We start from the raw sequence: 17,386 nt of genomic DNA on the forward strand, positions 1-17,386 counted from the left end.
GTTGGGGATTTATTCAAAATTTAAGGCATACTGAACCAGCATGGATACCACAGCATCTTGCAGTGGCATACTATTCCATTTGGTTTGTGTTTAGTTGGACCATCATTTATTTTTCAACCGGACAAGGACCCGAAACACAACTCCTGGCTGTGTAAGGGCTATTTGACCAAGAAGGAGAGTGATGCGGTGCTACGCCAGATGACCTGGCCTCCACAGTCACCAGACCTGAACCCAATCGAGATGGTTTGGGGTGAGCTGGACCGCAGAGTGAAGGCAAAAGGGCCAACAAGTGTTAAGCATCTCTGGGAACTCCTTGAAGATTGTTGGAAGACCATTCCCAGTGACTATCTCTTGAAGCTCATCAAGAGAATGCCAAGAGTGTGCAAAGCAGTCATCAAAGCAAAAGGTGGCTACTTTGAAGAACCTAGAATATAAGACATAATTTCAGTTTTTTCACTTTTTTGTTAAATACATAATTCCACATGTGTTAATTCATAGTTTTGATGCCTTCAGTGTGAATGTACAATTTTCATAGTCATGAAAATACAGAAAAATCTTTAAATGAGAAGGTGTGTACAAACTTTTGATCTGAACTGTATATTGTGTCAAGGTTCTACATGATAAAAACATTGATTCTTAGATTAAAGTTTCTTCCTGTCTTTGTGATTTAGTGTTAGACATTTACCAAATCATTTACTCTTTTGTTTGCTGACAGAAAAGGTTAAAGGTGATAGATGATTTCATATACTCACCATGTATATAAGTGAGCTGGGAATGTGACTTAATTGCTGGGTACAGTGACCACACTGGCTATTGTAAGAGGGAACAGACAAAGTCTTATTCTTGCTCCTTCTTCCAGGAAGGATGAAGGTCTCTACATTACTGTTGATTTCCATCCAGGTATTCCTAGCTACTGCTGGACGATCTCGTGGTAATAAAGAACCAGAGATAACTTCCATTGCTTGCAATGACCCTGCTGCAGAAGCGGTTGCTGATTTGTCTTTACGTCAGCTAAATGCCAACCGAAGGGAAGGGTCTGTGCTCGGACTAAAACGAATTTCCAACGTACAACAACAGTTCGATGTAAGTATGATATAAATCTGATCTACAATATCAATACTTACTGTACTTTCTAATGTGTAGGCAACACCAATTTAGTAATGACTGTCAATGACAACCATATGAGCCATTAATTCTCTAACTGTATAGGAAATTAAATAAGTTGAAATTAAATTTGTTCAACTGTAGGGTGACATCAATTACTTCTAAAGACAAGTTTGAAGAAATGCTCAACAAAATAATCCAACCCTTCCAATATAGTATCATTGTCCTTGTTGTGTTGACCGTTTTTAGGGGGCAATAAGTTGAAAAGTAGACAAAGACTTTGTTTTTTATCTGTCTTAGCATGCACATCTTGTCAGTATAGTCTAAGCTCTCATAACATCTAGGCATTATCTATCAGTGATTTAGAATGTCTTAATATAAGGCTGAATTACATAGTTAAAAAAGGTGAATATCCATTAAGTGCAATGTTTTATACTCTTGAGTGGCAAACGCCATGCAACGTTTGTGCCCGGTGCCTCCACATTGTTTACACTCTCCCTCCAGGTGACGCCAGCATACTCACGACCCCGGCTGCAGCAGCATCCTCCTGATACTCTCCTTTCCTTTGTTATGGTGGTGTGCCTAGTGAGCACACGCGCTCCCCTGCTCTTAAATAGGCAGCACACAAACATGGTAAAATGCCCCTAGCTAGCAGCAGGGAGAAATATAGTTGAAGTGAACACCTGCAAGATGTCCCCCAGCCAACCGCTCCCAATTGTGCAACCCCTTTATTATAGTTTTTGTAGCATTAATGTGTGCAGCTGTATGTTGCCAGGTCCCCAGTCTTTAGTCTGTTAGAGTTATTCTTGTATCCTGTGTTCCCATTATCCTAGTATAGTTTGTCAGGATTGCAAGCGAAACCACAATCCAAAACTAAATGCAAATTGCTACTTTCAATAGGTGACACTAGAGTTCAAGTCCTCTTCCTCTCTGAAGAGGTAATTTGCATATTTAATTTCCCAGAGGAACATGCATGGCATGTAAGTCTCCCCACTCTGACATGGCAGGCCTGGCTTGTCACTCTCCACAAGGAGAAACATTACCCTTTAGATCCCAAGAGTTAAATTAATTCAGTTTTATTAGGCTTTCTTAAAAACAGTTCTACAGTAGATTCGTTTAAATCTGAATACTCTACTTTAAACATTTTGACACACGGCATTAAAAAATATTAACACTTTCATTCTTCTAATCTTATTCGTTCCAATACATGGGCAGAGTTGGTGCCATTTTACTTCATTATTTTTCTTTTGCCCAAAGTAGGATATGACAAAAAGAGTCTGCTTTTAAAGGGAATCTGTCATGTCAAATAATGCTATTAACCTGCAAATATGTGGTTAATCTCCAGGTTAATAGTACTAACCGGCAGCCTTTCTCCTTCGAATCCGCGCCTCTAGGACCTTGCCGTGACGTCGCGGTGACGTCACGGCTTCTGATTGGCCGCGCAAGCGGTCACATGGGCGGCCGCGCGACCAATCACAAGCCGCGACGTCACCGCGACGTCACGGCAAGGTCCTAGAAGCGCGGATTCGAAGGAGGAAGGCTGCCGGTTAGTACCAGGGCGCGTCAGAGGGTAAGTATTGCAATATTTTTTATTTTAAACTTTAATCTGAATTCCGATACCAATTCCCGATATCTTAAACATATCGGGAATCGGTATCGGAATTCCGATTCCAGATTCAAAAGATCGCCGACTTCATGGCCGACCCCACACTGGGGTCGGGTCGGGTTTCATGAAACCCGACCTTGCCAAAAGTCGGCGACTTTTGAAAAATCTCGACCCGTTTCGCTCAACCCTAATGCTGAGCTCTAATGCTGAACCTGCTGTCAGTGATGGGTGTAGTTATAGTCTCCGTTCTTAATAAACAGTGGTTCGGCACCAACCCTGTGACTGACAGGGAGAGTCTGTTGGGAGGAATAAAGTTAATTTCCTCCCGGCAGCAGGGCTCTCAGTGCGGGTGCAGCACAGTGTGAAAATGCTATTAACCTGCAGATTAACCCTGTATCTGCAGGCTAATAGTGTTATTTTACATGACAGGTTTCCTTTGAGGCCACTTTCATACAACTCATGATCTATCTTCTATCTGTGTTTTTCATAGATTGAACATGTACCCATTCTAGTTTATAGGCAATATTCACATGTGCTTTTTTTTAATGAAATAGTCTGTGACAAAAGAAAAAAAATTGAACTAATTTGCTAATCAAAATAAACTATTCAAGTAAATAGGTCAGTAGCAAAAATGGACAACTGAGTGCTGTCCGTTTTTTATATTAGTAGGATAAAGGAAGCTTGGAAATATTTTTTTTTGTCAATAACAAAAATGGATAACACACTGCTAGTAATAATGGACACAAGGACGAAAAGTTGGCTAAAAACATTAATCAAAATTATTCAAAAAAATATGGACATACGAAATTTTGGATACTTTTCTTGTTTTGGTTAAAAAATGTATACACGTTCATCATAACTACACAGTGGTGCCAATTAATCAGCTACTATGTGTGACCAGACCTTTTACCTGCAACGTCTAGTGGTCCACTGTGTCAGTTGTATATATTTATGGAACCAAAGTTATTCTTTGGTTGGTCAGTTGTCATCTAACCCACCATCCAGACATCATAAAATGATTTTCTTATGACTTTGAAATAAACTGAATTACGAGATTACATTTTCCTGCCCTTTTGTGGAACACTAGTTAGTCCTAGCTCTTAGACCTATAAAGCTGTCTACATCCATATGGATACATTGAAACTTCTCCAAAAGACCCCCATTTGCCCTAAGACTATGCAGGCATAGTCTGTGACACTTGCTATGTATGAAATGTGTTTGGGTAGATAATGAGTAACATATTTGTTGAAATATATTGTGTTGCAATCATTTGTTGGTGAGAATTGAAAGTGACACAAGAAGCTTTTCATTGTCAGGAGGAGAATGGATCTGTATTTTATCTGACAATGGATGTTTTGGAAACTGAATGTCATGTAATGAGCCGGCGACTGTGGAAAGATTGTGGGGCCAAGCCTGGTCATGACGCGGTAAGTACATCAGGATTTTGCTCTCAACTCGTTTATAACTTAGCATATCCTCTCACTCCTACTTCGAAAACTTTGCTCATGTTGCAGCTTTATTCTGGAATGCCTTATCTTGGACTATGAGACTAAAGCAGTGCATACACATGTTGGCAGGCCCACTCACTGATTCCATGATTGTAGACACCTGTGACGCTACTTAGTGGACACACCTTGATATAACATGTCCTTTTTGTCGCATTATTTTCAGGGGTACCATCATTTCTGTCCAGGCCTATTTCATGAGTTTTATTTTTTTTTTAAATTCTGTGGAAGCATGGTTGAAAAGCAATGTCTGACTTTCATTTTTTATTTCTGTGACCATTGAGGCTTTTTCTGTCATTAAACGAGTGATACCAACACTTTTGACCACGTGTGTACATTTAAACAAAACTTGCTTTAATGTGGATTTACGTCTTAATATAACAAACTTTAATTTTTTCTTTTTTAATGGATGGTAGTTGGTCAGAGCACAGATGTTAACATGATTCACAGGTGTAAGGCACGATTGGCCTGATGAAACCATCGGTATGAAGCGTTATGCCACAGCCGGTCTCCTGAGGCAAGTCAGCCTTCATACAGGAAACCTCTGTTGTTATAATATGTAATTGACCACCAAAGAGGAGCAGAGTTCTTTCAATGGCGCTCCGACCCCCACCTTTTAAACCTAAAGCCTGCTCAATCCCATCCTGCAGACCAGAAAGGAAGATATTCAAATTATATCAGTCAGATGAGCTTCTTAATCTTTTTTATAATAATTGTTTCAGGCCTTTGGAGAGTGCAGAGCAACATTTCAATTGAATAAGCCAGAGAGGATTGCTCACCTTTACAACTATGATTGTAGACTGAGTCCAGGTACGGTATCTTATGATCATGTATTGACTGCGCGTATGTCTGTGCACTTTGTTAAGAGGCCTACTATATACAGGTACACCTGATTTTAAAATCGTGTTTTGCTTTTACGCTGAGATGATTTATCAGGGACTCTGAGGCTAAAGTTGGTTATATACATGCAATAGATCACACATAAGTAGCCGTCTCCTTGACTCTTTTCTAAAGATGTTTGCCCTGATACGCCAAATATGTAGGTATATTTCACTAGGACACCATAGATAGTCCACTGCCAGGCATATCTGGGCTTTCTCATCTCTATGAGAAGTAGTCGAAATTCAGCAACACCTTTACCTACATAAAGTGCTTAAAGTGCATAGTATAAATGTGTAATGCTGTGTGTCAAGTCAACAGTGAGCAGTGCAGGGATATGGCTCAATGTTCCAGAAAGATTTATCTATATACTGTATATATTAGGATATGTTGTAAATGCCCTTGCATAATTACTGTCTCTATACGATGTGCAAAAGAAATGGCTTAAAATTATGTCTCAAAAATGATTATATGTGGAGACAACAAACCCTATATATCAGATAGAAATGGGTTTTAGAGGCAGTACCAACCCCTTTACTATGGGCATTTCTTACATATGTGCCTATGTTTTATATAGATTCTCTGTTTCTAGGGTCATGCATACATATACCACGCCATTTGTTTTTATTGCATGAATCGACACTTTCAAGACACAAAACGACAAGGTCCTGTGGTCTCCTTCATGGCACTCCATGACATGCCGAGCTATCATGGTGTCTCTTTTATGTTTTACTTCTCCTAAGTGCTCCCCAATACACCTTCTAAACTCCCGTCTGGTTTTCCCTATATAATTTAGGGGGCAGCTACTTGTAGCCATGTAGATATCAGTAGCCTTGCAGTTCGCAAAGTCACTTATAAAGAACTATGCAACCCCTAGAAGCACTGATAAAGCTTTTACTCAGTATCACCCATTTGCAAAAACTACAATCCCTCATCTAAATGTACCATGGGGTTTTCGCTCCAACTTGCAGATATGGGATTAATCTGCAGGTAAATATAGGCCCGGTAGCCTTTCTGGAAGTGCAGCTAAAGGGAGAAAATGAACTTATTTCCTCTTGGAAGCCATCAGTTTTCAGCCATGGGGGCATACAGAAAAAGGCTACAGAACACAGGGATCGGCAGCTGTAGGTATGTCCCTGCACTTTGATTGACAGCTGGGTCTGCAGCGCTTCTGTGCAGAACACCCTATCAAAGTGCTGGGGCATGCATTCAAATGTGGGCAAAAACTGCAGCACATCTGTGCACTTCCCCATTGTTAAAAGTTAGCCGCTCTTGGAAGAAAATAAATTACTGTTTTAGTAAGGTGATCAGGAAGCATTGTATCGCTAATTACCTTCAGATTAAGCCTATACCTGCTGATAAATAAAATTTTCCAAGATGACAGGCTCCCTGTAATGACCACCACTGATCAGCTAATTGTTTGCTGATCGGTGGTAATTCAATAGCATGTTTGGAAGAGTTTGGTCAGTGCACATAGGCTGCCATTGTTCTCGGCAGCACAGGTTCCGATTACACATGACAATCAGCTGGTGATCGACAACCTGTTTAGACTTCATGATTATTGTGCAATGAGAGTTCCTAGGAACGTGCAGTGAAAATGTAGGGTCAGCTGCATCCCTCATCTTCCTCTTTACTGTTAAGCTGGGTATACATTGTACTAGAGACGAGCAGATCTGGCGAAATTCAAATGTGCCAAATTGCACAAATTTTACAGGGAAATTTGATTCATATCAAAGTTATTGCAAATTGAATGTCCCTTATTACAGTATGCTCTTTTGTCACTTCAGACTGCAGAGCATAATAAATGTAAGATTTAAAAAATATAAAACCATAGATGCCTGGCAAAAGTTTAAAATAACATAAAAAAACTGTATACTCACTTCATCATTCACTTGTCCAGGCCCTCTAATTTTTGGCAGCCTTCAGAGCAGCCTCTTTCCCTTAGCACAACCCGCAACTCCTGAGCTGATCATTCTAGGCCAGGACTTCTGGCCACCACCAGACCTTACAGCCCAGTGCATGGCTGAAAGTCTTCCAGCCTAGAGTGAGCTGGCTGTAGCTATGAACCCGGAAAGAAGAGGCACTATTGACTGGATTGTGGGCAGCAAGCAGCACTACCCACTGTCCAATCCTCTTCTTTTTGGTGTCTCAACTTCAAATTATTCACTCTAGACCGGGACTTCCGAGGCAAGCCTGGGAACGGCCCAAAGTCCTTGCCTAAAGTGAACAGGTTGGGAGATATGCCTCGTGCCAGAGGAAATGATTCTGAAGAGCGGGTGAACAACAAAGGGCCTGGACATGTTAGCAGTGACCTGAGTGCAAGTTTTTCTTTATATTTTTTTTAAAACTCTTGGACATACATCTTACGGTAAGCAAAATGGTGGCCGTATTTTTGCTGAATATGTGCAAAGCAAATTTACAAAAAATCGTATTCTTCAAAATGCCTTATTTTTTGTGTACTTGAGTAGAATTAAATTCAATTCTAATAACTGTGCTCATGTTTACATGGTACGATCCATGGCATTAAAACAACCACTGATTTGTTATATGCAAGCGGATTGGCAGTCACTTAGTGCCTATTTAAATAAGCGGATAAATATTCTATGCGCCCAGAGTAGTTATTAATATAATTGTCTGTGTCCGTAAAAAGCCAATAACCAGCCGAATTCATTGAAATAATTACCTATATGACTTTTTACTTGTTCCATATTTCAGCCACTCACCAGGACCTTAGTTGTGCTGGTTGCTATTTAAGTAGACCACTGAATGACAGTAATATTCAAGAGGTTGCAGAAAAGAGTCTGGAGAAGTTTAACAAGGATAGTGACTACAACAAATACTTTGGTCTTGGAAACATCACAAGAGGAGCTCGACAGGTAAAGATGAAATAATAGCAGAGAATAATTGTAATTGATTTCAAATACAAAGGCTTATCTACACCGAGAACAAAAAGATCAGATATGTTTATATCCCTCGCCCCTTGACATCATCTATAGAGAGAGAATCAGGAGTCAGTCACCATCATACACACTAGATAGTTGGATAGTTCTGCCCAAAGTTTGTGGGTTAGATTAACATTAATCTAAAGCTTTAGGTTTATGTTTAGACTGTATGTAACTTGAGTTAAAGGGGATGTCCACTACTCGGACATCCGAAGGAAGTCAGAACTGCTCCTGCAAAAATGTTTGTAATGAGGCAAAGATACTGCTGTTCTGTGTTAGTTACATGTCTCACACTGATAATGAACCTTTTAATTTAAAATAATCTTTGGAGGCAGATTATCAGGGAGATCAATATCCAGCCCATAGGTCTTAACAGCTCATTTACATATTAAGAAAAACAGGGATATCTCTGGAATAAGACATCGAATTACAGATATCAAGGTATCATGTTGTTCAGCTTTCTATGACCTGCATGCCCATGTAGATGGCTTAGGAGGGTTTATCCTACTGATAGTTTCCATTTAAAGGGAACTTTTAACCAGGTTTCATCCAAACTAACTAAAAGCATCACCTATAAACATTCTTACACTGTAGTCCAGAAATATGTACAACATTTAGGTCCACAGCTAGCTTGCAGAGCAAAGAAAAAATCATGTAAAATTCTTGCCACCACCGTCTGGTCTGATGGGTGTTGCTGGTTAGTACTCAGCACTTTCTCGCTTGCCTCAATAGCCGACCTTCCTGCTTCAATGAATATTGGTGACATCTCCTATGTCATTCATGCAGCGCTGAAGATTTCGAGCCTACGCAGTTGAAGCACAGACCTGCGCTTCAATCTTCCTTGCTGAGTTCCTGCTCATATTTGTGCTTTAATCAAAAGCAGAAAGGTCGGCAATTGTGGGGAGAGATGCGGCAACAACCACAAAGAGCAATACCCATTGGAATGAACGATAAGGACACGACAAGAAAATCATATAAGGTTATTTTTGCACTTTTTTTCCCTCCCCTTCTTCAAAGAGCCATAACTTTTTTTATTTTTTCTGTCCACAGAGCTGTATGATGGCTTGTGTTTTGCAGGACAAGTTGTAGTTTTGAATGACATTCACAGTTTTTCAATGACATTCATTTTACCATTCAATGTACTGAAAAACAAGAAAAAAATCCAATTGTGGTGAAACTGGAAAATAAAATGCAATTCTGCTATGTTTTTTTTTGTTTTATTCTGCGATATACATTCTGTGGTAAAAGAGTAACTCAGATTCATGATTAGGAAGTTCAGTATGATTACGGTGATATCAAACTTGTGTAGATGGTTTTTATTTAACCCCTCAACGTCCAATGATGGACATAGCCCGTCATGGTAGGGTGTCAGTTCCCACACCAGGATGGGCTATGCCCTTCATGCATTTAAACTGCCACTGAGTCTAAACACGCAGTGACAGTTCAGTGCTGACAGCTGTCTGTGACAGCTGAAAGACACTGGAAGGGGTGCGGGACAAATGCCCGTCAGTCCCAATACCTCCAGAATCCAAATTCCCCCTTCCCTTCTGAGCCTTAGTTTTCATAAACCACCTTTAGCATCCACATGTTTGGTGGGGGTATAATTTCCAAAATGGGATCACTTGAGGGGCATTCTGCTCTCTAGCACTTAGGGCTATATATGGAGTCCGCAAACTATTCAAGGAAAGTCTGCACTACAGGAGGCAAATAGTGCCCCGTCCCTCCCAAATCTCTCTGTCTGGCTAAGCAGTACTGTACAGCCACATATGGGGTATTTCTATAGTCAGCAGAAATTGTGGGACAAATTCTTGGGCCAATTTTACCCACTTCTTGTGTGAAAATGTAAAATCTGGGGCTAAAACAAATTTTGGGGGGTAAAAATGTAAGAATTTTTTTTTCAGTGCCCAATGGTATAAAATTCTGTTACCCACCTGTGGTGTCAAAATAATAACTGCACCCCTGCATTAATTGATCAAGAGGTGTATTTTGTAAAACGGGGTCGCCTATGAGGAGTTTTGCTCTTCTGGCACCTCAGGGGCTCTCCCAGTGGGTCATAATTCCATCAAACGATAATAGCAAAATCTGCACAATGATATGCTGCTCTTTCATTTTGAGCTTTGCACTGTGCATCAAAAGTAGAAATTGGACAATAAATTGAGTTGTCCATTTTCTCCTCTTAGCCTTTATAAAAATTAAAAATTTGTGGCTAAAACTACATTTTAGTGGAAGAAATGTAATTATTCTTTCTTCACCGCCCAATAGTATACATTTCTGTGACACATCTGTGGTGTCAATATGATCACTAAACTCTGATATGAATTTATTGAGAGGAGCAGTTTGTAAAATGACAGTACTTATGGGGTGTTACTGTTGTTTGGCACCTCAGGGGCTTTGCTAATGTAACATGGCACTCTCAAACCATTCCAGCAAAATCTGAACTCTAATAGTGTGCTTCTTCATTGCTGAGCTTTGCACTGTGCCTCAAAAGTAGTTTTTACCCACACATGGTGTATTGGCACACTCATGAGAAATTGTACAACAAATTTTGAGGTCCATTTTCTCTTGTTACTCTTAGGAAAATAAAAAATTTAATATCGCTGTCAAACTCTGACATTGGCATTTAACAAGAGCTTCCGGCCAATGGGCAGGAAATACGCGCACTACTGACCCTGTCATGTGATCAAGGGTCAGCAGTGCATCGGCATGACAACCAGAGGTCTCCTGAAGACCTCTATGGTCGTTGTTGCCAGATTACTGTGAGCGCCACCCTGTGGTCGGCGCTCATAACAATGCTGTAATTCTACTACATTGGAGCGATCTGAGCATCGCTCCTATGTAGCAGAGGCCATTGAGTTGTGTCAGCTTCTAGCAAAGCATGCCAAAAGTAAAAAAAAGATTTTAAAAATGTGAAAAAAATAAATAAAACAGAGAAGTTCAAATCACCCCCCTTTCACTCCATTCAAAATAAAACAGTAAAAAAAATCAAACACACACATATTTGGTATTGCCGCGTTCAGAATCGCCTAGTCTATCAATAAAAAAAAAAGACTTAACCTGATCGCTAAACGGCGTAGAGAGAAAAAAAATCAAAACGTCAGAATTGCTTTTTTTGGTAGCCGCAGCATTGCATTAAAATGCAATAACGGGTGATCAAAAGAAGGTATCAGCACCGAAATGGTATAATTTAAAATGTCAGCTAGGCATGCAAAAAATAAGCCCTCACCTGACTCGATATCATCAAAAATGGAGATGCTACAGGTATCTGAAAATTGCGTATTTTTTTCTAAATGACCTGGAGAATCACAGTGGCAGGTCAGTTTTAGTATTCAGTGAACCTAGCAAAAAAGCCAAACAAAAAACAAGTGTGGGATCGCATTTTTTTTGCAATTTCACCACACTTGGAATTTTTTTCACATTTTCTAGTACACGACATGGTAAAACCAATGGTGCCTTTCAAAAGTACAACTCGTGCCGCAGAAAACAAGCCCTCACATGGCCATATTAATAGTAAAATAAAAAAGTTATGGCTCTGGGAAAGAGGGGAGCGAAAAACAAAAACGCAAAACCGAAAAAAAGCTCCGGGTGTTAAGGCGTTAAGAATGTTGGAATGAATGACAGCATAATCGTACACAAAAAGAGAAAAAGCAAGTATATACATTGAATATATCAACATTCATTTTATATATGGGGTACAAACTTAGGGAGTCTGGGAAGAAGAGAAAGGAGGTACCAAAGAGAGAAAGAAGGGGTAGGAGGGTAGGTGGGGATAAAGTCCTGTTAAGAACTAGCAAATGTTCTTCTTTATAATGGAGAGACTAAAAACAAGTATAATTATAAGTAGAATAAACATAATTGGTTACTTAATTTCAAGATTTATAGTATAATCTTATTTTGATATTCATGCCATTGTTGCCAAATTTCACTGAGTTTGTCCTGTGTAGCTTGAGTCAAGCAAATTTTTTCAAATGAATATATACTATTAGATTTGTTGATCGATTCTGAAAGGGAGGGAGGGTACGTGCCTCTCCAATGTCTTGCTATGAGACTTTTAGCCGTATTAAGGATATGGGATATTATAATATAGGTAATAATACACTGCTCAAAAAAATAAAGGGAACACTAGAATCCCACATCCTAGATATCACTGAATGAAATATTCCAGTTGTAAATCTTTATTCATTACATAGTGGAATGTGTTGAGAAAAATAAAACCTAAAAATTATCAATGTAAATCACAACTAATATCCCATGAGGTCTGGAGTTGGAATGATGCTCAAAATCAAAGTGGAAAATGAAGTTACAGGCTGATCCAACTTCAATGGAAATGCCTCAAGACACGGAAATGATGCTCAGTAGTGTGTGTGGACTCCATATGCCTGTATGACCTCCCTATAATGCCTGAGCATGCTCCTGATGAGGCGGCAGATAGTCTCCTCAGGGATTTTCTCCCAGACCTGGAGTAAAGCATCTGACAACTCATTGACAGTCTGTGGTGCAACGTGACATTGGTGGATGGTGCGACACATGATGTCCCAGATGTTTTCAATCAGATTCAGGTTGGGGAACGGGCGGGCCAGTCCATAGTTTCAATGCCTTCATCTTGCAGGAACTGCTGACACTCTCCAGACATATGAGGTCTGGCATTGTCCTGCATTAGGAGGAACCCAGAGCCAACCGCAACAGCATATGGCCTCACAAGGAGTCTGAGGATCTCATCTCGGTACCTAATGGCAGTCAGGCTACCTCTGGTGAGCACATGGAGGGCTGTGCGGCCCTCCAAAGAAATGCCACCCCACACCATTATTGACCCACTGCCAAACCAGTCATGCTGAAGGATGTTGCAGGCAGCAGATCGCTCTCCACGGTGTCTCCAGACTCTGTCACGTCTGTCAAATGTGCTCAGTGTGAACCTGCTTTCATCTGTGAAGAGCACAGGGCGCCAGTGGCAAATTTGCCAATCCTGGTGTTCTGTGGCAAATACCAAGCATCCTGCACGGTGTTGGACTGTGAGCACAACCCCCACTTGTGGACATCAGGCACTCAGACCATCCTCATGGAGTCAGTTTCAAACCGTTTGTGCAGACACATGCACATATGTAGCCTGCTGGAGGTCATTTTGTAGGGCTCTGGCAGTGCTCCTCCTGTTCCTCCTTACACATAGGCTGAGGTAGCAGTCCTGCTGCTGGGTTGTTGCTCTCCTATGGCCCCCCTCCACATCTCCTGGTGTACTGGTCTGTCTCCTGGTAGCGCCTCCAGCCTCTGGACACTACGCTGACAGACACAGCAAAACTTCTTGCCACAGCTCGCATTGATGTGCCATCCTGGATAAGCTGCACTACTTGAGCCACTTGTGTGGGTTATAGAGTCCATCTCATGCTACCACGAGTGTGAAGACACAACCAACATTCAAAAGTGACCAAAACATGAGAGCATTGGTACTGAGTTGTGGTCTGTGGACCCACCTGCAGAACCATTCCTTTTATTGAGTGTGTCTTGATAATTGCCAATAACTTCCATCTGTTGTCTATTCCATTTGCACAACAGTATGTGAAATTGTCAAACAGTGTTGCTTCCTAAGTGGACAGTTTGATTTCACAGAAGTTTGATTTACTTGGAGTTATATTCTGTTGTTTAAGTGTTCCCTTTATTTTTTTGAGCAGTGTATGTTGATGCTGAGAATGAAGGTTAAGAAGAATTAATTGGGGGAGTTAATGAGAATTATATTTTCAGAGCTTTCTCTATATGTTTTTGTATTTGTTTCCCAAAAAGATGTGATTTAAGAACAATTAGACCAAATATGGGAAAGAGTTCCAGATATCAGATTGCATCTCCAGCAGTTGGGCAAGTAGGAATGATTGAATTTGTTGAGAATATCTGGGGTTTTTATGTTTTTATACCATCTCGATATGATTTTGTAGTTTAACTCTTGATGTTTAATTGAGGGAGAAAAGAAGTGTATATCTTTTAGTAGTTTTGAAACTTATTCTGATTTCAAGGTTATATTTAATTCTTTTGCCCATTTGCAGATAAATAGGGGAATTTCTCTTAAATCGTAAATGATTTTGTATATTTTAGTGATTACTTCTTTGTTTTCGCTTGTTTTAATGGCAATTTTTTTTAAGGAGGAGCAGTGACCAAAAAACTACATTTCTGGTGTTTTGATTCTTTTTCACATTAGTGCGTTTACCAATTGAGTTAAGTATTTAAAATTTTGATAGATCGGACTTTTATGAATGCAGCAATACAAATAAGTGTATTTTTTTTTCTTTCTTTCTTTCTTTCTTTCTTTATTTTCAATGGGGAAAACAGGGGTGAGTTGAACTTTTATCTATTTTTTTTATAATTTTTCAAACTGTTTTTTTTTTTTTTTTTAGTTTTATTAGTGCCCTTCACCTGTCCCATGACTGAGATAGTAACAAATAGGCACTTCATGATCACGTCACAGGGCGCCGATGGAAGCCAGTAAGCATGCGCAGCGACATTCGTTCTATTTAAATGCCATAAATGGTTAATAGCTCATCTTGCAGCTGTTAGAGACAAATGCTTGCTATTTAATATAGCTGGTATTTGCTGAGCTCCAAAGCCCTCTCCACACACGATCACTCCCACAATAACATACATCAGTGTTCCTAACTCCAGTCCTCAAGAGTCACCAACAGTGCATGTTTTCAGGATTTCCTCAATATTGCACTGATGACAATTCCATCAACTGCATAGGTAATAATTCTTTCATCTATGCAATACCAAGGAAATACTGAAAACATGACCTGTTGGTGGTATATACATAATATTGGGCTAAGAGGTATCTGTCCCGGGTTCAGCTGGACTGTCCCGATTTGAGGGCTCAGTCCTACCACATCAGAGCTTTGTCTTGACTTCTAATAATCAACTCTCTCTCTGACATCTTCATCGTAGCTCTTCCTCCTTGGGGGCGGAGGGTACATATATAAAACTAAACTACTCCCATTTTCCCGAGTCTCCCTAAGCTTTGAACTCATTACACCACATTCTCAGGCAGCAGCTCTAGCTAGGAGCCACAGCCTACATTGATACACAGGTGAATTTGGTAATCTTGAGCTGTATTGCAGGTTATTAAAGTAGAAGCAGTTGAAGCATTATAAATGTGCATAGAGATATATTGTCTACATTAGTGAATTTCTATATTCCCATTATACTAGAAAAAAGTCAGCTTTTTTTGTTCCTATAAAGCTGCTAAAAACAAGAACAAATTATGAAAATTTGATCTTTTTTTGTGTACTCAAACCCACAACCTTCAACATTACAAGAAGGAGCTGCATCAATCGATCCACAGGCTCTGGTGCTGCCACTGGTGGAATTTTGTGTACTCTATCTTTATTGCAGGCTCTGACTCCACAGGCAAGTTATACTGATACATCTGCACATAGCAGTGTATTTCTATATCCCTGGATTCTAGAGGGAGAACAAGAGATTTTTGTCTTTCTATAAAATTAATAAAAAACAATGACAAACACTTGCAATAATGTAATTTTTTTAATGCACTTCTTAAGCAGTAATAAACATCACAAATTAGAAAATAACACAAAAATATTTGGTGTCCCTGTAATTGTAATAATCTGCGCAACACAGTGATCAGATTATTTACAGGATCGTTAAATGATGTAAAAAAAAATGAAATAATTTATATTTTCTCTGAACTCATGAAAAATATAATAAAAATGTATCCCTAAGGCCACGAGGATAGAAAGAAAGGAAAAATGGAGGTGGATTTGGGTGTGGTCAGGGATGTGGCAAAAATTGGACACAGCATACTCTGTCCCTATTTTTATTCTTCAAAAGTTGGGAGGTATGCTGTTACTATTTTTAGACTAGTTCCATCCTTACGCCTTAAAAGCAATGTATCTTCAGAAAATCACTTGTTTAAATCAAGGAATTTTTGTTAACCCCTTTACGACGTTTGATGTACCTATACATCATGGTCGGCATAGAGATTCCAGACCTTTGACGTGTAGGTACGTCATGGCGATTGTGCGTGCAAAGTCATTGCAAGGGCCTGATCTTGGTCATGGCAACCCGAAATTGTCACGACTTATGACGACCTCCAGGACTGCCAATTATGGGAGCCTGTTTCTAAAGGGTGTTCTACCAGTGCAGCACTGACAGGTATAATGCATTGCAGTGCTGATTCATTGCAATGCATTATTCCAGCAATCTTAGCAATAAAAGTTAAAGTCTCAAAGAGGGACTAAAAAAAAAGAGTTAAAAAAAGGGTTTAAAAAAAACGTAAAAATATTTTTAACAAATTTCACAAATTTAAAAAAAAAAGTACACATATTTGGTATTGTTGCATCGGGAACTACCCACCCTATAAAACTCTCACTATAGTTAACGCTTTTAGCTATCACTGTAAATAAAAAAAATTGGTAAAGAAATATGCTTTTTCATGATACTGCAGAACAAAAAGTGGAATAAAACGCGATCAAAAAGTTAAATGGAAATAAAAATCAGCAGTTGATAAAAAAGCTATAGCTCTCAGAAAATAGCGATGTAAAAACTATTATTTTTTTATAAACTAGTTTTTATTGCGTAAAAGTGACAAAGCATAAAAAATTATATAAAGGTGGTATTGCTATAATTGTACAGACCCCAAAAATAAAGCTGCCTTTATTTTCAATTTTACTATACGTGAACGGCATAAAAAAACTCCTAAAAAGCAAATACGGTCTTGAAGAATAAAGTCGTCTAATCACTAACCGCATGAGGAACTGCGTAAAAAAATTAAACCAATTCCAATTCCTGCTGTGGATTTGTTCTTTCTGTCTCCCAAAGATCGCAGTAAGTGCAAATATGAAGTTTAGGACAGTAGAAAAAGAAAACATTCAGGTTCATAGGCAGTTTCTAATGGAAATAAGAAACTATAGTCAAAAAACAAAATGCTACTGCAATATACAGTAGTAAAATATAGGATGTATTTCTCTCTAGTGGATAAGCCCGATAGAATCCCACGCTATAACAAAGTCTGAGGTAGCTAAATGTATATCAACAAACAGTAAAAGGTAAATTACCTATATCAGAATAGTACCAAATGGATCCTGTGTCTTTCCACCCCGACACTGTTTCACCTCGTTTGTTCGGGGGGGGGGGGGGGGGGCGTGTGTTTTTTTTTATTATGGTGGCTTATTTCCATTAGAAACAACCTATGTACCTGGATTTACACTATTCTTTTTCTACTGTTCTGTATTGCATTGACATTTTCTTGCACTGTATTTATTGTGCTTTGACTATTTGCATATATAGGTTTTTATCCTTTGGATTCCTCTATGTGGCCTGTGATCTCCTTTTGTTTTTGAGGCCCATTGTCCTGTCTTTTC

General features: G+C 39.4%; 1 protein-coding gene across 1 annotated transcript in view; it reads left to right on the plus strand.

Moving 5' to 3' along the window:
• Positions 1-787: 787 nt before the first annotated feature.
• Positions 788-17,386, plus strand: part of LOC138680807 (fetuin-B-like) — a 43,444-nt gene continuing 26,845 nt past the window's right edge. Inside the window, exons 1-4 of the mRNA XM_069768055.1 lie at positions 788-1,083; positions 4,027-4,137; positions 4,938-5,025; positions 7,810-7,970. Of these exons, the coding sequence (XP_069624156.1) occupies positions 865-1,083; positions 4,027-4,137; positions 4,938-5,025; positions 7,810-7,970 (579 nt within the window). The 5' untranslated portion in view covers positions 788-864. The remainder of the gene's footprint in view (positions 1,084-4,026; positions 4,138-4,937; positions 5,026-7,809; positions 7,971-17,386) is intronic.

Source organism: Ranitomeya imitator, chromosome 5 (genome assembly GCF_032444005.1).
Source record: "Ranitomeya imitator isolate aRanImi1 chromosome 5, aRanImi1.pri, whole genome shotgun sequence".
Taxonomy (NCBI): Eukaryota; Metazoa; Chordata; class Amphibia; order Anura; family Dendrobatidae; genus Ranitomeya; species Ranitomeya imitator.